General features: G+C 39.6%; 1 protein-coding gene across 2 annotated transcripts in view; it reads right to left on the reverse strand.

Annotated features, from left to right (window-relative positions):
* PREX2 (phosphatidylinositol-3,4,5-trisphosphate dependent Rac exchange factor 2) overlaps window positions 1-23,958 on the reverse strand; it is a 304,496-nt gene that overhangs the window by 91,229 nt on the left and 189,309 nt on the right. For both annotated transcript variants that reach the window (XM_070382299.1, XM_070382298.1), the window contains exons 27-32: window positions 20,888-20,982; window positions 19,945-20,027; window positions 18,764-18,854; window positions 17,993-18,121; window positions 8,710-8,751; window positions 3,261-3,478 (exon numbers count right to left, since the gene is read on the reverse strand). In XM_070382299.1, coding sequence (XP_070238400.1) covers window positions 3,261-3,478; window positions 8,710-8,751; window positions 17,993-18,121; window positions 18,764-18,854; window positions 19,945-20,027; window positions 20,888-20,982 — 658 coding nt within the window. The remainder of the gene's footprint in view (window positions 1-3,260; window positions 3,479-8,709; window positions 8,752-17,992; window positions 18,122-18,763; window positions 18,855-19,944; window positions 20,028-20,887; window positions 20,983-23,958) is intronic.

The raw sequence follows: 23,958 nt of genomic DNA on the forward strand, positions 1-23,958 counted from the left end.
AGGCCACTCAGGTATGACCTAAATCAAATTGGTTATGATTTTACATTGGAGGTGACGAATAGCTTCAAGTTAGTGTCTGAAGCACTATGGACAGAGGTTCATGACATCGTATAGGAGGCGGTGATCAAGACCATTCCCAAGAAAAAGAAATACAACAAGGCAAAATGATTGTCTGAGGAGGACTTACAAATAACTGAGAAAAAGAAGAGAAGCAAAAGGCAAAGGAGAAAAAGAAAGATACCCATCTGAAAGCAGAGTTCCAAATAATATCAAGGAGAAATAGGAAAGTCTTCCAAAGTAATCAGTGCAAAGAATTGAAGAAAACAATAGAATGGGAAAGACTAGAGATCTTTTCAAGAGGGAACTTTTCATGCAAAGACGGGCACAATAAAAGACAAAAAGGGTATGGGCCTAATAGAAGCAGAAGATATCAAGAAGAGGTGGCAAGAATACACAGAAGAACCATAGAAAAAGATATTAATCACCCAAATAACCATGATGGTCTGATCACTCAACTAGAGCCAGACATCCTGGGGTGCAAAGTCAAGTGGACCTTCAGAAGCATCACTACAAACAAAGCTAGTGGAGGTGATGGAATTCTAGCTGAGCTATCTGAAGTCCTAAAAGATGATGTTGTTAAAGTGTCACAGTCAATATGTCAGCAAATTTGGAAAACTCAGCAGCGGCCACAGGACTGGAAAAGGTCAGGTTTCATTCCAATCCCAAAGAAAGACAATGCCAAAGAATGCTCAAACTATCACACAATTGCACTCATCTCACATGCTAGCGAAGTAATGCTCAAAATTCTCCAAGCCAGGCTTCAATAGTATATGAACCAAGAACTTCCAGATGTTCAAGCTGGATTTAGAAAAGGCAGAGGAATCAGATTGCCAACATCCACTGGATCATAGAAAAAGCAAGAGAATTCCAGAAAAACATCTACTTCCACTTCATTGACTACGTGAAAGCCTTTGTGTGGATCACAACAAACTGGAAAACTGAAAGAAATGGGAATACCAGACCACCTTACCTGCCTCCTGAGAAACTGTATGCAGGTCAAGAAGCAACAGTTAGAAATGGACATGGAACAATGGACTGGTTTAAAATTGGGAAAGAAGTACATCAAGGCTGTATATTGTCACCCTGATTATTTAATTTATATGCAGAGTACATCATGCGAAATGCCAGGATGGATGAAGCACAAGCTGGAATCAAGATTGCAGGGAGAAATATCAATAACCTCAGATATGCAGAAGACACCATGCTTATTGCAGAAAGTGAAGAGGAACTGAAGAGCCTCTTGATGAAAGTGAAAGAGGAGAGTGAAAAAGTTGGCTCAAAGCTCAACATTCAGAAAACTAAGATCATGGCTTCTGGTCCCATCACTTCATGGCAAATAGATAGGGAAACAGTGGAAACAGAGACAGACTTTATATTTCCTTGTGCTCCAGAATCACTGCAAATGGTGACTGCAGCCATGAAATTAGAAGACACGCTTGGAAGAAAAGCTATGACAATCGAGACAGCATATTAAAATGCAGAGACATTCCTTTGCCAACAAAGCTCCGTCTAGTCAAAGCTATGGTTTTTACAGTAGTCATGTATGGATGTGAGAGTTGGACTACAAAGAAAGCTGAGCACTGAAGAATTGATGTTTTTGAACTGTGGTGTTGGAGAAGACTCTTGAGAGTCCCTTGGACTGCAAGGAGATCCATCCAGTCCATCCTAAAGGAAATCAGTCCTGAATATTCATTGGAAGGACTGATGCTGAAGTTGAAGCTCCAATACTTTGGCCACCTGATGTGAAGAGCTGACTCATTAGAAAAGACCCTGATGCTGGGGAAGATTGAAGACAGGAGGAGAAGGGGATGAAAGAGGATGAGATGGTTGGATGGCATCACCGACTCAATGAACATGAGTTTGAGGAAGCTCCAGGAGTTGGTGAAAGTCAGGAAAGCCTTTCATGCTGCAGTCCATGGGGTCTCAAAGAGTTGGACACAACTGAGCAACTGAACAATAACATTTTAAAATTTTTCTTTAATTAAATCTTTTCTATTTGGTTATATTAGCAACCTAATAAGAAGTTAATCACACATATGGAGTGTATAAAGTCTTTATAAAAGAATGTAACTCTGTTTCATTGAATTTTATTCAATGAATGTCCTTATCTTATCATTCCAGAACTTTTTATGACCTAGTATAGCTATTACCCTATCCTCAATACCACTGAAGAAAAACATTATTTGGATGTGCAAACTCATATCTATTCATTTAAAAACTCAACCATGTTACTTGGAAGCTATATTTACTATGTGTACTTTAAAAGACAAATAGAACCTCATGTTTAAATCACAATTATATATAACATGCGCCTTTGGTTTAAATAACATGAACATATTTGCCTTGACACATCATGACAACTATCAGAGCCACAGGAAGTATGTGTGAAAAAGCTCTAAGTTCACCGCAGTCTCCTCAAATATTTTTGAGATGCTTTCTTCATCTCTGCTGTGGACCATTGATGCATAAACACACAATATTTTACAGTAATTAAGGCAATGTTCTTAGATTTAACAGGACAAATACGCACACAAAGGAAGGAAATAAAACCATTTGACACATGCAAATTTTAACCAGGTTGTCAGACAGTATGGCATGCAAGTCATTAGAGCTCTTCTAAGAGCATCTTCCAGAACATTGACCTCAGGGGGAGCTCGGGGTATCATGGCAGACTCTTTCTTCTGTACTGGAAAGAAGCAACCAATACAGACAAACCCTCTTTCCTCTGCTGACCTTTCTCAGCCGGTGCTTAGGGATACAGGAATTAGTAACAGATGGAGGCTTTCTCAGCTTTTAGCAGCCACTGAGAATAAATAAAAATTAGGAAAGAAGAAATACCTTCGACCTACTTATTAAAAGTATATTTGCCCATGGAAAAATACACCTTTTTAAAAGAGCTGGATGGCTGCAGATATAATAATGAATTGCTAGTCACTCAGTCATGTCTGACTCTTTGTGACCCCATGGACTGTAGCCCACTAGGCTCCTCTGTCCATGGAATTCTCTAGGCAAAATTACTAGAATGGGTTGCCATTCCCTACTTCAGAGGGTTTTCCTGACCCAGGAATGGAACTAGGGTCTCCTGCATCGCAGGCAGATTCTTTAGGGAAGGATAGTAATGAACAACCACTTTTTACTGGGACTAGGTCCCAATGTATGTTACATTTGGCCCAGCCAGGGGAGGCACTGTGATTCCTTACCAAGTTTGGTGATAGAAGGGACTGAAAGTGAAAAAGAACTCCTGCATTTGCTATTTGGTCCAGCCACCTTCTGCTGGCCTCCCATGTTTCCATCTCGTTTTCTTTGCTGTTGTCAAACATCTGGTTTAAGGCCGCCATGAGCTGCTCGGAGAAGGCACAGACGGTGGCCACCAGGCTCTGGCAGAAAACCATGTCTCTTCGGAGCTGAGTCTCGCTATCTGTGATGCAGGAGAACATAAAGATGGTTTTGCAAAATGTCATAGTTGAATAAAACCAGTTCATTAAGCATCTGCATTCACTGTTATTTCACTCTCTCTAAACTCACACCATGGGAAAATGTGAATTCAAGCTCTATTCATGAGCACATACTTTTCAGTAAGTATCCTTTTTACAAAACATGGAACACCAAAAAATGTTAGAAACATTAAGATCTTTTTCTTACTTGATATTGTGACTTGATTTTCCAATCACTAAATTGCTTTATAAACTCCAAGGAAATAAAATAAGGTTTATTCATTTTTTTTTTTTTAGTAATAGAACATAATATGCAGTGTTGTGTGACACTTTCCCTAAAGGAAATTCAAAGCCCAATTTTTCAGTTTGTGCTGGCAAAATATTATTAATACTAAATTTAAAAAAATTATCTACTAGGCCTATTCAAATACTAACATAAAATATACATGGGGAAAGAGTACTGATGTCTGACTACTTGAAACAATAAACAAATCTGAATCTCCCGAAGTCACCTATTCAATTTCACAAGCTATCAATAGGTCCAGTTCAGAAATCCCTATATTTTTGGACATAATTAGATATTTACAGTTTTAATATAAATCGACTTTTACTAGCATACTTATTCTGCAATTAACTGGATTTTCGCCTGACCTCCTTTGAAGGTATGTTGACCCTGTGAACTGCCAGTTCTGGACCTCAGGTTTCTCAAATGGAAAGCAGCCGTGCCCCGAGAACTCAACCCCAAAGGGTTCACTCCTCTGAGACACAGGGTGTATGCAAACTACATAGCAACATAAACACCAAGCCACACCCTCTGTACACTGAAAAAGTACTTGTACTAGAAAAACAACACAGGTGAAAAATCAACATATTCCCAAATGTACTCTGAACATGTTGAGGGCTTGCAAACTTCTGAAATGAAGAAGCACTCTCAATAATTACTGTATAACATAAACATGCTGCCTTTATTCAGCAGTGAGTTCTTCTTGCTTTATTGATGAAAAAGCATATTTTTTTAAGTGTTTAACCAAAGACATGAAACACCTGCTTTTAATAACTACCAACGCATAGGGGAGGGATTGGGGGCAGGAGGAGAAGGGGACGACAGAGGATGAGATGGCTGGATGGCATCACTGACTCGATGGACATGAGTTTGAGTGAACTCCGGGAGCTGGTGATAGATAGGGAGGCCTGGCATTGCGATTCATGGGGTCGCAAAGAGTCCGACACGACTGAGCGACTGAACTGAACTGAACTGAAAGCACAGGTGCACATAATTGCTGCTTGTTACTCAGTTTCACTGTTAGTAAAGACTACTCTTGAAAATTTTATTAGAAACAAGATTAAATATGAAAAATAGTTAATTATATAATAAAAATATTTATTGATTAGGTTGAACTCTATGAACTTGCTGCTTTGGTAGGTCAACATAATTGAATATGGCAATTCCATATGGTTCAATCTGTTGACAACAACATATGTTAGACATTTCCCTTAAGTATTAAATATCATGTGCCCCATTCTAATAGATGGAAAAGAGTGTTTTACATGTCATTATAAAATGGGAAAACTGGGAAACAGTTTTGCCCAGTTTCAACTAAGAAAAAAGCAAAACACCTGTTCTGTTGTACATAATTTCTAACAGTGTGTAGATATTCAACAAATACTTACTGAATGAAAATAATGAATCAGCAGAGTGACTAACAACTGAATTAAGTGAATTGAAAATGTATGCATTCATTCTCTGGCTTCTTGAAATAACAATTTAGTCTGACTTAACAGAGAAGGCTGGAGAAGGCAATGGCACCCCACTCCAGTACTCTTGCCTGAAAAATTCCATGGATGGAGGAGCCTGGTGGGCTACAGTCCATGGGGTCACTAAGAGTCGGACACGATTGAGCGACTTCACTTTCACTTTTCACTTTCATGCATTGGAGAAGGAAATGGGAACCCACTCCATTGTTCTTGCCTTGAGAATCCCAGGGACAGGGGAGCCTGGTGGGCTGTCGTCTATGGGGTCGCACAGAGTCAGACACAACTGAAGTGACGCAGCAGCAGCAGCAGTAGCAACAGAGAAGGCAATGGCACCCCACTCCTGTACTCTTGCCTGGAAAATCCCATGGATGGAGGAGCCTGGTAGGCTGCAGTCCATGAGGTTGCTAGGAGTCAGAAATGACTGAGCAGCTTCACTTTCACTTTTCACTTTTATGCATTGGAGAAGGAAATGGCAACCCACTCCAGTGTTCTTACCTGGAGAATCTCAGGGACGGGGGAGCCTGGTGGGCTGCCGTCTATGGGGTTGCACAGAGTCGGACATGACTGAAGCAACTTAGCAGCAGCAGCAGCAGTCTGACTTAAAAGGGTTATTCTTGGTTCATGGGCCCTCTGGCTGTGGGACACCCCTCTTCCCTCTCCACTCAGCAAACGTGAAATCGTTCTTCAAGAGTCAACTTACTGAAATACTGAAATATTACCTCCCCTTGTGAAATGTCCCCTCTCCTTCAGGAAGCTGGTATACTTTTCTCTGCCCCACCTCAGGCCTGGGAGTGTCTCCCCCTGCTGGAGAGTAATGACCTAGCACTGTGAGAGTTTGCTTACATGCTTGTTTCCCAAGGGACAATCAGCATCAGTGCCAGGGGGAGTTGGCATATCGTGTGATTTATGCCCAGGGACTTCAAAGGCAGATAATCTGCTTTCAACTACCCACTCCACCATTTTTAAAGTGTATGATTCTAGGTATTAGATTCCTATTTTTAAAATAGGAGCTACTCCTACTTCTTGGATCTGTGATAAAGATAAATGGAATATGTTTGTTCTCTATGTATTTCTGCTTTGAAAATAGGTTCATCTGTACCATTTTTCAGGTGTAGAGAGCAAACATACGAACACCAAGGCAGGAAGGGGCTGGAGATTGGGCTTGACATATATACACTACTATGCATAAAATAGATAACTAATGAGAACCTACTGTAGAGCACAGGGAACTCTACTCAGTGCTCTGTGATGGCCTAAATAGGAAGGAAATCTAAAAAGGAAGGAATATATGTATATGTGTAAGTGAGTCACTTTGCTGCACAGCAGAAACTAACACACACTGTAAAGCAACGATGTTGCTGCTGTTCAGTTGCCCAGTTGTGTCTGACTCCTTGCGACCCCATGGACTGCAGCACTACAGTCCTCCCTGTCCCTCACCATCTCCTGGAGTTTGCCCAAGTTCATGTCCATTGCATAGGTGATGCCTTCCAGCCATCTCATCCTCTGACGCCCTCTTTTCCTTCTGCCCTCCATCTTTCCCAGCATCAGAGAAAGCAACCATACTCCAATAGAAATTAAAATAAATTAAAAAAGAAAATGGAGCTGAGTGGAGGCTCTATGTTCTTAAAGTAATAGATTTCAAAAAAAAGATAAATGCAATAAAAACATTTAAAGCACGTAGCAAGGTGAAATCGGACGTGATATTATCAAGATTCTTGTCCTCTCCTAACATCTAATGTGGTACCTGGCACATGGGTGCTCAGTTTATTACTGACTAGAGAAGGAATGCCATGATAAAGAAAGAAACCCAATAACAGAACTGAAAAGCATATAGGTCTTCTCCTTTTAATTATGCAGCTGTTCAAAATTCAAGTGTCCATCCTTTACCAAAGCTATTCTCATTCATCATTTTCATCAGTAAGAACTACAGCAGGAATCACAAGAGCTGCTCCCAGCTTCTAGTAAAAGAAGAAAAGCAAAGAATTCTGTCTTGTTTGCGCGTGTGTGGGACAGCTTATTATTTTTTGCCAACTAAGAATTCCCATATAGTGAGAACACACTCAAAACAAACGGATTATTACCTATCCATTTGTTTCATTTCAGTATTTGAGAACCTACTTAAATTCATCTTCTACAAACATGTTTAAAAACATTAACACTTCATTTAGTCTAGGCTATTTAAAAAGCTCAAGTTTCATCTTAAGCTTGCTGATCTAAAAAGAATGAGAAGGTTTCTAGACACACAAGTAATCCCTCTGAAGTTGTAGGGAAAAGAAAGCAAAATAAAAAGAAGAGATTAGAGAAAGAAGAAGACAGAAATAAAAGGCAATTAAGAATAATGTTTAGCAGATACAGTCTGCCCTTTTAAAGTGAAAAGCATAATTTTGTGGCCAACAACATGGAGTAATTTGTCTGTTTGGTAACATTCAAATGTAATAAGGAAAAAAGAGTCAGGAAATTAAGTAAACAAAAAAAAGAGAATTACGATAGGAAAAGACAAAATTTAAATCAAAGTAAGAACACCCATCTGAATATTAATAAATAAAGCAACACATTACAAAACCACTTCTGGAACTGGCAGATCTAAGTCTCAATTTCAAAACTGCCACCTACTATTTATTAATTCACCCAATAAGGCATCTTTATGCCTAATCTTCTGGATGCCCCAAAATATGTGGTGACTTACTACATGTCCTAGTTATGATTCATCTGCTTGAATGCAGATTTCTTCACCTTTAAAACTGTGGAAACAACAATAATGTTCTCACAGAGTAGCTGTGAGAACACAGTGAAATCCATAAAAATGAGATACATCAACTCTGCTGTTATTATTAAAGTTCAAAAAATATGACATACTTTTGTTATTATTATTACTCAATCAAAAAGCAAGGCAAAAACCAATCATCAGAAGGAAAAAAAAAAAAAGGCTCTCTTGTTTAAGTTGGCTCCTCCATTCATTATAATTTAAATTCTCCAAGTGTGGTAGATTGTAAAGTAGTCACAAAGTCTTCCCCTCTCTGTGTCCATGCCCTTCCAAACCAATTTCTGATTGTGATTCCTCCCATCAAAGTACAATCTGTTTCTCCTTGAATCAGAACCATCTACATACTTACTATAAACAAAAATTAGACACAGGTTCACAATAAAACTTATTTGTACAAGGAACTTTACCAAAACCTGGCTCCTTTCTCCTGTTAAATCATATTTTGTATAAATATACATTTATATACGCTTTCAGCCATTTCAGCCATTTAGTTGTAATTGGAAATGAGCATGTTTTATGACTTTATCATAAAATACTATAGAAGTATTTTTTTAATCTCTGCAAGGCTTTAGAGAAGGTAGGGATCATATTTCCATCTATTTTGTAAACAGGTGAAGCCACTCCCTTCATATCATAAGACACCTAAGGTAGTGGACTGTAATAATTTCAAACAGTAAAAATAATGCAAACTCTTACCTGAATATTCAAGAAGAGCCAGGAGTATCCTACACTTTACCTCTGCAGAGAAAGAAAATATACCAGTCAGTTGTTCAGTCTTTTTCTGCAACTAACATTATATTTTAGTTGTATAGTAAAAAATAAGCACAAACTCATTATATAAATATAATAAAAATCCCATTCATTTGACAAGCTATTTTTGCCTATCTACCTTCATATATTCTACCTATTGCTCAAGACCCTAAAATCGTTTCCATATCTGAATTATATGAGCCTTGAAACATCATTCAAATCTTGCTATCTTTGTAGGTCATCATTAGCTTGCATGATGTTCTGTAAATGCCTACAGCTATTATGGTCTTGACCAGTAAATGTCAAATAGCATTTTTTAAAATTTTTAAACTTTTAAAGATTATATATACAATATTTCGAGCTTCTCTGGTGACTCAATGGTAAAGAATCTGCTTGCAATGCAGGAGGCCCCAGGTTCAATCCCTGGGTTGGGAAGATCCTCTGGAGAAGGGAATGACAATCCACTCTAATATTCTTGTATGGAGAATTCCATGGACAGAAGAGCCTAGAATGCTACAGTCCATGGGGTCACAAAGAGTCGGACGTGACTGAGTGACCAACACTTCCACTTTCCATACAGTATATAAAGAATATATATAATATAGTACAGCTGAGCACTGAAGAATTGATGCTTTTGAACTGAGGTATTGGAGAAGACTCTTGAGAGTCCCTTGGCCTGCAAGGAGATCCAACCTGTCCATCCTAAAGGAAATCAGTCCTGAATACTCATTGGAAGGACTGTTGCTGAAGCTGAAGCTCCAGTATTTTGGCCACCTGATGTGAAGAACTGACTCATTGGAAAAGACCCTGATGCTGGGAAAGATTGAAGGCAGCAGGAGGAGGGGACGAGAGAGGATGAGATGGTTGGATGGCATCACCGACTTGATGCACATGAATTTGAGCAAGCTCTGGGAGTTGGTGATGGACAGGGAAGCCTGGTGTGCTGCAGTCCATGGGCTTGTAAGGAGTTGGACATGACTGAGCGACTGATCATGATATAATATATGATTATTATATATATAATGATATATATATGATTATATATATATCATTATATATATCATATATATATGATATATATTATATATATAATGATATAAATATGCATTAATAAATATTATATTATAAACTATGGCTCAGTAGTAAAGAATCTGCCTGCTAATGCAGATGACACAGGAGACATGGGTTCAATCCTTGGGTTAGGAAGATCCCCTGCAGGAGGAAATGGCAACCCACTCCAGTATTCTGAAAAATTCCATGGACAGAAGAGCCTGGTGGGCTGCAGTCCACAGGGTTGCAAAAAGTCGGACATGACTGAACAACTAAGCACATTACATACTGTGTATTACATATTGGAAACACATGTATATATTGTTCCTCGCCTATCTTTAGGTCAAAATACTGCCCTAAAGGGCTGAAAAATACTAAATATTTCCAAATATTCTTCTTCTCACCCCATCCCCACACAGGACCAACCACAGATATCCGATAAATGATGTGTGTTAACGTCACACTCATTGCTGTGTACCCAATCAGCTGTGCACTCATTTGCTTCCAATTGGTAGATAGTTTGCTTGCAGTAGGAAAATATTAAACATAAGGAGTTCCTTTATGTGCCCAAGATTATGGAAAATAAAAAAGGTTATTATATATGGAAAATAAAAAAGGTGGCATCCTATTCTAAATAAATTCACAGAATAATCAGAGCAACAAAATTAACAGATAAGAAATGCAGGAAATACCAGAGGACATTAAATTTTACAAGAGAGACACAAGGACAAATGGATTTCAGAGGCAGAAAAGTATACGGTACTGAGTCAGGAGTCCCATCTATTATACACGAACTTTACCATTTTTAGTAAAGTGTTAATCTACTTTGGGTCTCATCTTGCTCATTCCTAAGATAACATCTATCTTGACTAGTTTATAGTACTGTGCATAAAAAAACACATGGTGCTGTGCTTAGTCGCTCAGTCGTGTCCAACTCTTTGAGACCCCAGGGACTGTAGCCCACCAGGCTCCTCTATCCATGGGGATTCTCCAGGCAAGAATACTGGAATGGGTTGCCATGCCCTCCTCCAGGGGATCCTTCCAACCCAGGGATGTGATGGGACCCAGGTCTCCCGCACTGCAGGCGGATTCTTTACCATCTGAGCCACAAGGGAAGTGAAACACATGGGAATATATATCAAAAGGCTTGGAAAATTATTTAAAGTGCTCTGTACTGATGAAGCACTTTTATTATTGTGACTTGAATCTGGCTAAAGTTGGTATAGAATTTTTTTGAGAGTCTCAAAATTTTAAACATTCAAAGTTAATTGTCAGGGGAGAAGTACATATCCTAAGAGTGGGAAAAGTGCTAGCAAGGCAATAGAGTAGGAAAAAAAAAAGCCAAACATTCAACAATCTAGCAAAGAAAAGATTTTATTACAACTTTCAGAGATTGCAATTGGGATCCAATTGGAAAACCCCAGTGAAAAATGGCTTCCAAATCAGATTGATGAGTTTAGATTGATCTAAGATAAAATCACTCTAAGGCTCTGAGGCAGGGGACTGAACATGATATTTTAGGAGAATGAATCTGGTAAGGACTTATATGGACCAGAAAAGATGAATTAAATCAGATGAATTAAAAGGGGAATTAGCCAGAAAATGTCTCATTAACTGAAAAATGAAAAAAAATGGAAAAACTGAAGAGAATTTTGAGTTAAAAAGAAAAAAGCAGCAGCTCTTTAGGATATTAGGACAAAGGCAGAGAAAAAAAATGAAAAAGTACTGCTGGAAAAATGAGAGCTTTCAAAGAGTATAATTTTGGTAGGTAGGCAGCAAAGGTATGATATGTCACTATGCTATGCTAAGTCACTTCAGTCGTGTCCGACTCTGTGTGACCCCAGAGACAGCAGCCCACCAGGCTCCCCCGTCCCTGAGATTCTCCAGGCAAGAACACTGGAGTGGGTTGCCATTTCCTTCTCCAATGCATGAAAGTGAAGTCGCTCAGTCGTGTCCAACTCTTGGCGACCCCATGGACTGCAGCCTATCAGGCTCCTCCGTCCATGGGATTTTCCAGGCAAGAGTACTGGAGTGGGGTGCCATGGCCATCTCCGATATGTCACTAACAGACATTTGAATTTAAGGTGACAGTGGACGCAATTTGGACGGGTATTCTTCCCCACACCACCAAGCAATTCTCCAACCCCAGCTGGGTGCCCTACAATTCAATTTAATTCTGACACCATCTACCTGGATATAGTGACAGATATCACGGTATAAGGTCTCACCCCTCACGGGACTGCACCCCACCCCCACTTCAGACACCATTTACAAGTCCAGGCTGTCGTCTGTGCTTCTTCTGATCAACTGGATACAGACTAGAGGTTCCAGTGATCCCCTCCTTGGGTTCAATTAATTAGCTAAAACACAGAAGTCAGAGAAACATTTTCTGACTAGATTAGCAGTCTATTATAAAAGGACATAATTCAGGAACAGCCAGACGTAAGAGATGCACAGGCAAGGCATGGATGGGTAAGGGCAGAGTTCCAGACACCAACACAAGTTCACACAAGTCTCTCAGTCATGACTGACTCTTTGTGACCCCATGAACTGTAGCCCGCCAGGCAACCCTGTCCACGGAACTTCCCAGGCAAGAAACCTGGACTGGGTTGCCATTTCCTTCTCTAGGGGCTATTTTGTATCCAGGAATCAAACCCAAGTCTCCTACGTCTCGTCTCCTGCAGTGGCAGGAGGATTCTTTACCACTGAGCCACCTGAAAAGCCGAAGTTCACCAACCCAGAAACTCTCCAACCCTTTCCAAAGTCACCTCATTAACAGAACAAAAGACAGCTTTGCCCTCTCAGCACGGGAAATTCCGAAGCTTTTATATCTCTCTGTGCCAGGAAAGAGGATGAAGACCAAAGATACATATATTTTTTTATTCTAAAAAAATACCACAGTGGGCTAAACCACACAAATTACCTTCAGTTAGCTGATACTATGATTCCATAACTTAGCTGAGGGATAGGAGACAGACATAATCTTAGTGACACCATCCTATGACTCTGTCCCCATCTATTCTGCTATTTCCTCTGCTCTCCTCTGCCCTCAGTTTACAGGCTATGAGTGAATGGTATGCATATTAATGGCACTGGAACAGTCCTTCCTACATAAAGACCATAGACTTACATTCTGGTATCATATTTGGTATATATTTGCTAGGATATTCTTAAATCAGAGATGAAGGCATGATGGTGTTCAGAACATGCTACCCTCAAATATGGCACTTTGGAATACTGAGTTATTCATATTTTAAGTTGAAGGACTCTGAGAAACAGTGGGGAGAGGAAGGACTCCCTGACCCCCACATTTCCCCCCGAAGCAGATCATAAGACGCTCAGGAGAGCTATACCTAGAGGAAAGAGATATCTTTATCTCCAAAGAAGGAGGGATGCCAAAAGAGCAGGCCTTGCCACCAGTTTTACTACACTTAGCACATACCCTTTGGTCCTGTAACAATTTTCTAGGACTTTCTGAAAGTGAAAGTCGCTCAGTCGTGTCCGACTCTTTGCGACCCCATGGACTATACAGTCCATGGAATTCTCCAGGCCAGAATACTGGAGTGGGTAGCCTTTCCCTTCTCCAGGGGATCTTCCCAACCCAGGGATCGAACCCAGGTCTCCCGCATTGCAGGCAGATTCTGTACCAGCTGAGCCACCAGGGAAGCCTTCAAACCTAGTATGAAAAGATGCAGATTTAATCTTTTCTTCTGGTCTTCATTTCCTTTTAAAGGCTCCAGTGTCCATGTGAAACTTATATTAAATGAAGTTATATGCTTTTCTCCTGTTCATTTGGTTTTTGTCAGTCTAATTTACAAGGCTCCAGGCAGAGAACCTAGGAGGGTAAATGGAAAAAGATGTTTTTTCCTCCTCTACAGGAACATCAGCTACACATACACACCAGAACATTCTGGCAAGGTAGCATTAAGTTAATTTCCAGCCCAGACCTGACCTTCCATTAAATCATTCTTTACAGAAGGACAGTTTGGGAAATAGAATGAAAATGTCTTTAAATTGAACAGGATGAATCCATGGTGAACCGGTGAGGTTAGTTCTGAGTCCATCCACAGAACAAGCAGCTGATTACAAGGATCCCAGTGCAGCTGCTTCCACCCCATAGAACAGGACTGGACACTACACAGACCACCAGGAAATGGCAGCTTGCCCTCTCCCTTGATGGTTCACTGAGCTGAACTACTGATTAACTGTTTTTAAAGACTCCTTAATATGGTGACAATCACAGCTCTTACCCCCCCAAAAGTAATTGATACTGCATTTACTCTAAAAGCAAATATAATGTATACAGGAAAACTCAAAACTGATGAGAACAACTGCATTTAGATTCACAAATGATAGCTTTTAGGAGTGTTGTGATACTGGCATCTAGTCAGTGGAAGTCTACTTTTTACTCAGCAAAGTATGGACTTCCCAGGTGGCTCAGTGGTAAAGAATCTGCCTGCCAATGCAGGTGATCGAACCCAGTTCGATCCCTGGGTTGCAAAGATTCCCTGGAGGAGGAAAATGGCAACCCACTCCAGTATTCTTGCCCAGAGAATCCCATAGACAGAGGAGCCTGGTGGGCTACAGTCCAAGGGGTCACAAAGAGCTGAACACAACGGAATGACTGAGTACACAACAGTAATATATATGCTTAAATTCCTTGAAGCTTTTAAAAATATATTTGTCATTTTGGCTATTCGTTATTTGGGGGGGGGTTTAAATTCAGACTTCTGATTGAATGTGATGTTATAATGTGTATGTAGCTATAAAATAAAACTATAGCCAAGAAATCCAGCTGTGAAGGATAAAAGATTTCATCATATGATGGAATAGCTGTGATTTATTTGGAGTTTTCCATATGTGTAAAAATTTCTTATCTATTGATCTCTAAAGAATATCTAAGATGTTATACTTGAGTGTATTTCTAGGCAGAAAACTTGGTAATCACAGAACATTTACACCATTCATATCATTTAGTAAACGAAGAAACTGAGGCACGAATGAATGACATCACAGGCTTAGACCCTATAGGGTTTAAGAACTTTCTTGTGTCAACAAAGTGTGTAACTCTCTCTGTGTGCCTGCAAGCTGAGTCACTTCAGTCGTGTCCGACTCTCTGTGACGCTATGGACTATAGCCTGCCAGGCTCCTCTGTCCACAGGATTCTCCAGGCAAGAATACTGGAGTGGGTTGCCAGGTCCTTCTCCAGGGATGTTCCCGACCCAGGGATTGAACCCACATCTCCTGCATTACAGGTGGATTCTTTACCACTAGGGAAGCCCCCTTAATTTTAGGATAAATGTAGAATAATTTATCCTAAAAAAATAGTAGTGAGGGACTTCCCTGGTGGTCCAGTGGTTAGGGCTTCATGCTTCCAATACAGGGGCCTGAGTTCGATCCCTGTTCAGGGAAATAAGATCCCACATGCTGTGCAAAGTGGCCAAAAGAGTAAAAAATATTTAAAATGGCAGTGGTGGGTTAAAAAGTGGGTTATGATGTACTGTTACTTCAGCTGATTACTATTTACCACATTCAAATGACATACGAATGACTGAGGAATATAAATTTACATACAAGCATAATATGTATTATGCAGGTTTCTCCACCTTAGTCCGAAGGATATTTTAGACCAAATAATTCTTTGATGAGAGAGACTATCTGGTGCCTTGTAAGATGTTTAGCAGCATCCCTAGCCTCTACCTACCAGATGCCCCATGATTGTGACAACGGGAAAATGCCTCCAGACATTGCCAAGCACTGGTCTAATACTGGGCAGAAAACCACTAATTGGAGATTCCAAAAATTAGACAAATTCCTCATTTCATCTTTCTTACCATCATCACTTTGGAAACTCTCAGAACATTTTCCTTAACTTAAACTGGAGTGTGATTGACTTGGATGAGGCACAAGGGGACCTTTTGGTTTGGTCCCTGTGTTCTATATCCTGACTGTGGTGGTGATTATATGGCTGTATATGTGTTTATAAAATTCACTGAAATGTACACTAAAAATGTACATATTTTATTGTATATAAACTATATCTCAATAATGTTGTTTTGAAAAAATTCCAAAAATTTGAATGTTATTTTACTAACAACAGGTTATTGGTGGTGGTTTAGTTGCTAAGTCGTGTCCAGCTCTTGTGACCCCATGGACAGCAGCCTGCCAGGCTCCTCTGTCCATGGGATTCTCCAGGCAAGAGTACTAGAGTGGTCGCCATTTCCTTCTCTAGGGGATCTTCCCAACTCAGGAATCGAACCCAGGTCTCCTGCATTGCAGACAGATTCTTTACCAACTGAGCTATGAGGGAAGCCCAACAAAAGGTTAACTTCTGTCTAATGTTAGAAGACCTCTGTGTAAGGCTGAGTTGACCCCAAAATTCCATTTAGATAAACCAGTATACACAATATAAATAATAATACATGAGTTAAATATCCTTAAACATGAAAAGAGAGTAGATAAATCAGTTTAGTTAACCTATGATTTGATTTATTGGAATGGGACCCTAGCATCCTTGGAATTCATTGACATATCTTTTTAATTTCTTTAATTGATAATATCTTTGGCACTAAGAAGAATCCAGCTGAATGAAGTAATTATGAACAATCCACTCTTGGTTTTCTTTTATTGTTCTTTTCATTTTTTTTTAACTGATAAGACTATGTGGAAGATATTCCAGTGTCCCTTAGAATCTGTTCTTGCTTGGAGTAGAACTCCTAGATTTTGCCTGAGCACATACATGGCTGTCCTTCTAAAATCAACATTTCTCTGCTTCTCTTGCAGCAGGGTGTGGCTTTGGACTAAGGAGAGGTGACTGGTGATGTGTTTAAGGTTACCTCATTAAGGACAAGCCGATTAACCTAGATTTTCTCTTTTCCTTTCCTGCTGGCTAAGGTGTAACATCAGGCATAGCAGACTATGTCGGTCCAGAGATGGAAGCCACGTGGAAGTTGATGGAGCCAGCCTGGGTTCCTGAATGATCTTGTGACACACACCTCTCCCTGTACCCCACACAGGGACAGGAAAAAGAAAAGTCTCTAATTTTGGCTGTTGTATTTTTGAGTCTTTCTGTTATGGCAGAAAGTTTATACCCTAAGACAAATTGGACAAATTGGAAAGCATTTAAGATTTTTAAGTTTTTCTCTGTGTGCTGTTTGGTCATAGCTAATATATTTTGCTGTGTATTCTCAAGTAAAATAATTTCTAAAATAGTATATGATTTCATGCCAATAGTTCTTTTTGACCCAGTAGTTATTTAGGAGAGTGTTTCTCAAATTTATGAGTTACTTTTAAACTTTAGGTACTAATTATTAGTAAATGGAGACACAGCATTCAGCTTTTCTAATTTTTAAATGTGTTTATGGACTAATTTATGATCAATTTTGGTAAAATTCCACAGATCTTTTTAAAGAAGTTGCCTTCTTGGTAAGATACCAAAATATTTATTTATTGTGTTACTTAACTTTTCTATAATTACTTTTTTATCTGATCTAATAAAGGTTTAGAGATTTAAAAAAAAATTAGACAAATTCCTCATTTCATCTTTCTCACCATCACTTTGGAAACTCTCAGAATATTTTCCTTAACAACTCTGACCCTATAATATGCAACCAAACTCACTGGCATTGTCTGGAAATTTTTTATATCTCTAATTAGAGGTGGTACCAGTTATGGGATGCTGAGTAGACCATCTCATGCTAGTATTAAAAATAACAAGCAACTTAGACAAACACCTCTGAAAGACAAACTGAAAAACTAATGATTCAACCTTATTTTGATTCTCCCAGACTCACAATTGATATTTTAGACTTTCCATGAAATGTAGTTTCAAGCATTTTGTGAATCCTTTAGAAATTTTTCTGATATAGTTCCATATTATAAAACATATGAAACTCCCTCATTCTCTACTCGTCTTCGTAAGACGGAGCCTTTGCTTTATTTCCGACGACTATTCTTTGAGATACAGTCTGCGTTGTCTAGACCCTTGGAACACAGGTTTTGTCATCTTATTCCTTCTCTCCCTCCTCTGCTTTCTCTCACCCTTTTCAGTCCTTTTATTTTCCTCATAATATGAAACACTCCAAAGAGTAATCAGGGCATGTCTGAATTTGAGGGTTTAATGGATTTTTAAATGAGTGTTGCTCATGTCATGGGATTTTTTTTTGCTTTTTATCCTGACCTTCAACAAATCTTCTGATGTTCTGAGCAAGATTCCGGACGCTGCTGGGAAGATTCCAAGGATCTTGCTTGATGTGAAGTCTTAACCTTTTCGGACAACTCAGCTTTGGTTCCATTTCCTGCTGAAACTCTAAACAAACACAGAAAAGCTCTCTTAAGTCTCAACCATTTATCGGTTCACAAGCCCATAAACAACAGAAGCCTCTTGCTTCCATTCCTGTGGTCTTAGTCTATTATCATGGTAGCAATTTATGTAGCTGTATTACGGGAGAAAATCTGTTAAATCTAAAACAAAGTCAGATCCTTATTATCTTCTCACAAAGGTTTAAACAAAGGAAGAAATTTAGATGAAAATCTCTATTTCAACATCCTAACCCGGACGGCAGACAATGGCAGCTCTAGACCCCATTCTGTTGGCCACCTCCCCCACCCCAACCCCATTCCCAAATCCCCTTCCATCAGCACTGGGCTGTACCCAAGCATTGAGCCTGATTTCAGCAAAAGCAACTCAACACTTACATTTCTTGAATTAATACATCCAGTCTGCCCTCTATAGGCTTTAAACATTTTAAATTTTCAAAGAACTCTAAAAAAGGTCCTACCTTGGTTTATTATATATATTCAATGACTATCAGATAGAAGTAGTATTAAATGAACAACAGAACTAGCACCTAGAACCTTTTTTTTCTCATGCTAAGCTTTTGCCTCATGACTGTATTATCCCCTACTTTTGTTTCCGAACTGCCTCGAACAGGTACATTGTAAACCTCACCTTGTAATCCTCGACCTGGTGTCAGGTACTTAGTTTGCTCAAAGGCCCTCACGACTGCTTGGCCTCTCAGGAGATTGGTTATGGAATCCACCTATCACAACAGCAGAGATTTGGGGGAGTTACAGAACTTCTCATAACACATAACAGACATTTCCAACAGTAAATCTCCTAGCATTTTTTCTGAAACCAATGATTATTTTGGGGCTCCTATGCTGCCTGCAAAATCTATCTTTGAATAAATATTGGGATAAACTCACCTGATAACATTTGAAATGGCATCTCTTACTATCCTACCATATATCCATGTGCAATATACATGTGCTCAGTCGCATCCAACTCTGCCACACCATGGACTGCAGCCACCAGGCTCCTCTGTCCGTGGGATTCTCCAGGCAAGAATACTGGAGTGGGTTGCTGTGCCCTCCTCCAGGGGATCTTCCCGACCCAGGGATTGCCTCTCCTTTATTGGCAGGCAGATACTTTACCACTGTGCCACCTGGGACACCCACCACGTATTCACACAAAATACAAATTTACTTTATAAAAGAAGTAAGAGGTCCAGAATGATTGAAAAAAAAACACCTAAAAGTTTTCATAATCCTTTACAAAGTGGTCAAAGTTTCTACATTATGGATTTTGGTTGTGGTTATACATTTTTTAAAAAATGCAAAACACCAACATGAGCACCAAGACAATCTTGTGCTTCTTGAGATTGGAAATGAAATTGGACAAGAAATCATGAGGGAATATCTGAATATCCACAAAGAAACAAATAACAAATAGAACAACTCCTGTTTGTAAAATGCTTTAGCTCCTCTGTCCATGGGATTCTCCAGGCAAGAATACTGGAGTGGGTTGTCATTTCCTCCTCCAGGGGGTCTTCCTGACCCAGGGATCAAACCGGTCTTACATCTCCTACAGTGGCAAGTGGGTTCTTTACCACTAGCGCCACCTGAAAAGCCCTTATAATTTTTAAGGACTGTGAAATACTTGACATTCATAACGATCTTTTGGGTCAGATGGCTGAAGGAATCCCATGTCAAGCTCTGGAAACTGAAGTACACAAGGTAGAAAAACAGATGAGTTCTTTCCATTCCAATTTGAAACTCCTTTACGTCTGGAAAATGGATTTTTGACAGTTCAGTCTGTGGAAAAAATTCCTACAATTGTCTCAATAGTACCTGGCTGAAAAGATGCTCAAGGCAGCTGTGTATCTTGTCCTGTTTATCACGAGAAATGCGAACATTTAGGGGAAGTTCATCACCTAGATATTAAAAAAAAAAATCATTCCTCTTATGTTTAACATTCCAAACCATTTTCGAGTAAATAAAGGAAAAAATAATTAAACACTAGCTCTTATTCCATATGTTAGTTCTCATGTTCAGAAAAAGAATTCCAAAGCTTTTTGATAGACATTAGGATGTTAGATTATCGCTCCTTTGAAGCTGCAGTAAAAGCAGAGGGACTCACAGAAAGAGCCCTGTGGTACCCGTGTCAATGATTCTTCCAAATGGTGCATTTATCTAATGGTTGAATAGCTGGGATAAGCAGCATATTTCAAATTTAAGACATTTCCCAACTGGATGAAAAGTCTTTTGTTCTTCATACACACAAAATAAAAACTGTATAAGACATTTATATCAAGCAGTATTTTTCTCATTGCCCCCTTCCCTATCGCCCACCTGAGCTCAGGTGCACCTGCTGTCTTCAAAGCCTGTCCCTCCTCTGTACACAATCAGCAATGTCTAATGTCCTGGTAAAATTTGTTTCCTGTATAGTAATGCTATCTACCCTTTATAACCTTCTTCCTATATTCTAAGTACTGTCTGAGGCACTATGGTATTCAATTATTTTTTAAATTCATTTGTTTAAACCCTTCAGTAGTACCACAGAAACATCATAAGACAGCATTTATTAACATAAAAATCAGTTTGTTCTTTCCATCTTTCAAAAAATTCACTGTTTATAAAGAGATTGGGAAACTGACTTTCTCAGGCATGTAAAACAAAGGCCATTGTGTGGCCACCAGGAATGGCTGTTCAAAGATAAAAAATGTGTATGGAGGAAACAAATTAATCCCAGAGGGCTGGCATCAAAGAGTCCACGTGGCTTCACCAAACGTACCTGAGTCCATTTCATCGCTGTGAAAATAGGAGCTGCACTGGCTGCTGCAGATGCTGGTGAAGGAGGCTACGGAATTCCTGTTGCTGTTGCAGTCACTGAAAATAAGGAGGCACGTGTCATCTTCACAAAAGGACAAAGTTTGGCAAAGTTTCCCTGTCACTTCTTATTGGATAAACATAGTATGCCACTGTGATATTTGTTAATATGCTTTCTAGAAACTGATGAGAAAGGCAAGTTTGCTCAAATCACATTTTAGCTTAGTTTAAAAGAAAACATTTCAAATTCAATCATATTTCAAATTTTCTTCTTATATAACCTAATCATGAATTAATTTTAAAATGCACAGTTATTGGTGTGGTCCAGTGGCTAAGACTCTGCACTGTTAATGTGGGGGGCCTGGGTTTGATCCCTGGTCAGGGAATTAGATTCCACATGCTGGAAGTAAGAGCCAATGCAGCCAAATAAATAAATACTTTTGTAAAAGAATAAAAAAGTAAAATGCATAGTTAATTTACAGGAGTCAAACCAAACTTAAAATTTATCATGATCCATTTGATAGTATACACCTGGAGTTGATTTATTAAGAGAGACAAATCCTGTTTCATGATTTCTGCCTATGAATCCTTACTACAAACTTTGATTATAACTCATTAATTGCATTCTGAGCCCTTTCCCATCCCCTCAAGGAAGATGATGCCTTGTCTCCACTCCAGAGCCCAGCAAGGATGTCTCACCAAGTAAGTACTGGATAATGATGAATGCCAAGGGAAAGAAAGCTGGAGGTGTGAATATGGACACAAGACAGATTTCAGATTTCAGAAACAGTGCAGCAGACAAAATTCTTTTTGCCTTTCAGAATAGGTAAAAAAGACTTATTTAACTTTAAATATACATTTGTAACTTTTCTTTTACTCTAGCGAGAACTTGAGAGTAACTTTAATTATCTGATAACTAGAAGTTGAGGTAAGAAAGTAATTTTAGATCTGTAATTTCCCACTGGAGAGAAACCACAGGTTCTTATTAAAGGGCATACAGGTCTCCTTAGAAGCTAAAAAGTAAATGAAACAGTAAAAGTGGTTAATCTGTTTTTTATATTATTAAATTTCTAGAAATAATTAACTCACATACTCATTAAAATCCTTTTCATATAGAAACTGGAACTGCAGAGTGGTTAATAAATTGCGAGCCAGGCCACCTGATTTCCTGGGTAAATTATGTAACTCCTGTGAGTCTCAGCTTTCTTAGATGTAAAAAGCAGTTAATACCAGAACTTGCTACAGACGACTGTGGTAGAAATTACCTGAAATCATCCTGTTTTTCCCATGTGTCTGGTAAAAATAAGCTTTTTTTTTCAACTTTTTATTTTGTATTGGGGTATTGTTGTTCACTCGCTAAGTCATGTCTGACTCTGCAAACCCATGGACTGCAGCACACCACACTTCGCTGTCCTTCACTATCTCCTAGAGCTTGCTCAAACTCATGCCCATTGAGTCGGTGATGCCATCCAAACATCTCACCCGCTGTTGCCCTCTTTTCCTCCTGCCTTCAATCTTTCCCAGCATCAGGTTCTTTTCCAATGAGTTGGCTCTTCGATTCAGGTGGCCAAAGTACTGGAGCTTCAGCTTCGGCATCAGTCCTTCCATGCAATAGTCAGGCTTGATTTCCTTTAGGATTTACTGGTTTGATCTTCCTGCAGTCCAAAGGACTCTCAAGAGCACCCGAATTTCAAAAGCATCAATTCTTCAGTGCTCACCCTTCTTTATGGTTATGGTTTCAGGTGGACAGCAAAGGGACACAACCATATATAAATATGTTTTAATGGAACCTATGAGTTTGTGCTAAATATCTCTGATGAAACAACTTTGATTTAATAATAATTACTAAATAACTTTTAATTGTAAAACACTGCATAATAAATGAGTGAGTGAGAGAGTAATCATCTGCAGTTGATGTGAATAAAATGGAAGGTTCGGAAGCTGCACGCCCAGCACACATGACAGGTTACCAGGGCTTCCCCGGGGTTCCAGAAGACACAAGGGCCCAAAGGAGAGAAAGCACTTTCAATTAATGAAGTTCACTGCAGGAGCCATTGTGTGAACGTCGGGTAAGAAGATGGCAACGGAGTCTGGAGGGAAGGTGTTATGGGTGAATTGTATCCCCCTCCTCAGATTCATATGCTGAAGTCCAACACTCAGTGTACCAGACTATGACCTTATTTGGAGGGAGGGTCATTGCAGAGGTAATCAAGTTAAAATGAGGTCATCAGTGGGGACCCTAGTCCAATATGGGCTTCTCAGTGGTGCTAGTCATAAAGAACCTGCCTGCAAATGTAGGACACATAAGAGACATAGGCTTGATCCCTGGGTTGGCAATTCCCTGGAGGAGGGCATGACAACCCACTCCAGTATTCTTGCCTGGAGAATCCCATGGACAGAGGAGGCTGGCAGGCTACACTCCAGAGGGTCGCAAAGAGTCGGACACGACTGAAGCAACTTAGCAGGCATGCATGAATACTAGTCCAATATGACCAGTGTCCTTGTAAGAAGAGGAAATGTGGACACAGAGACACACTTGGAAGGAAAAGGATGTGAAGAGACAGAAGGAGAAGACAGCCAACTGCAACCCAACAAGAGAGACCTGGTACAGAGCCTTCCTTCCCAGCTCTCAGAAAGCAACAACATTGCTGACACCTGCATTTAGACTTCCAGCTCCAGTGCTCTAGGATAATAAATATAAAGTTCTGTCCTTCAAACCACCTGGTTCTTGGGACTTTGTTGCCACAGTCCTACCAAAATTGTACAGAATGCATGGCAGGGAAGAAAAAATGTACAAAGCTGGTCACAGAAGTGAGGGAGTGAAATTTGTCCAATTAGCTTGAAACACAAGGGAAGAGGAGAAACAAGACAAAAAGAGCCCCTATTCACTCAATAGTCCAATAACCAGAAACAGATGCTGCTGCTCAGTCACCAAGTGGGGTCTGACTCTGTGTGACCCCATGGATTATAGCCCGCCAGGCTCCTTTGTCCACAGGGTTCTCCAGGCAAGAATATTGGAATGAGTTGCCATTTCCT

The sequence above is a fragment of the Bos mutus genome, chromosome 14, assembly GCF_027580195.1.
Source record: "Bos mutus isolate GX-2022 chromosome 14, NWIPB_WYAK_1.1, whole genome shotgun sequence".
Lineage (NCBI taxonomy): Eukaryota > Metazoa > Chordata > Mammalia > Artiodactyla > Bovidae > Bos > Bos mutus.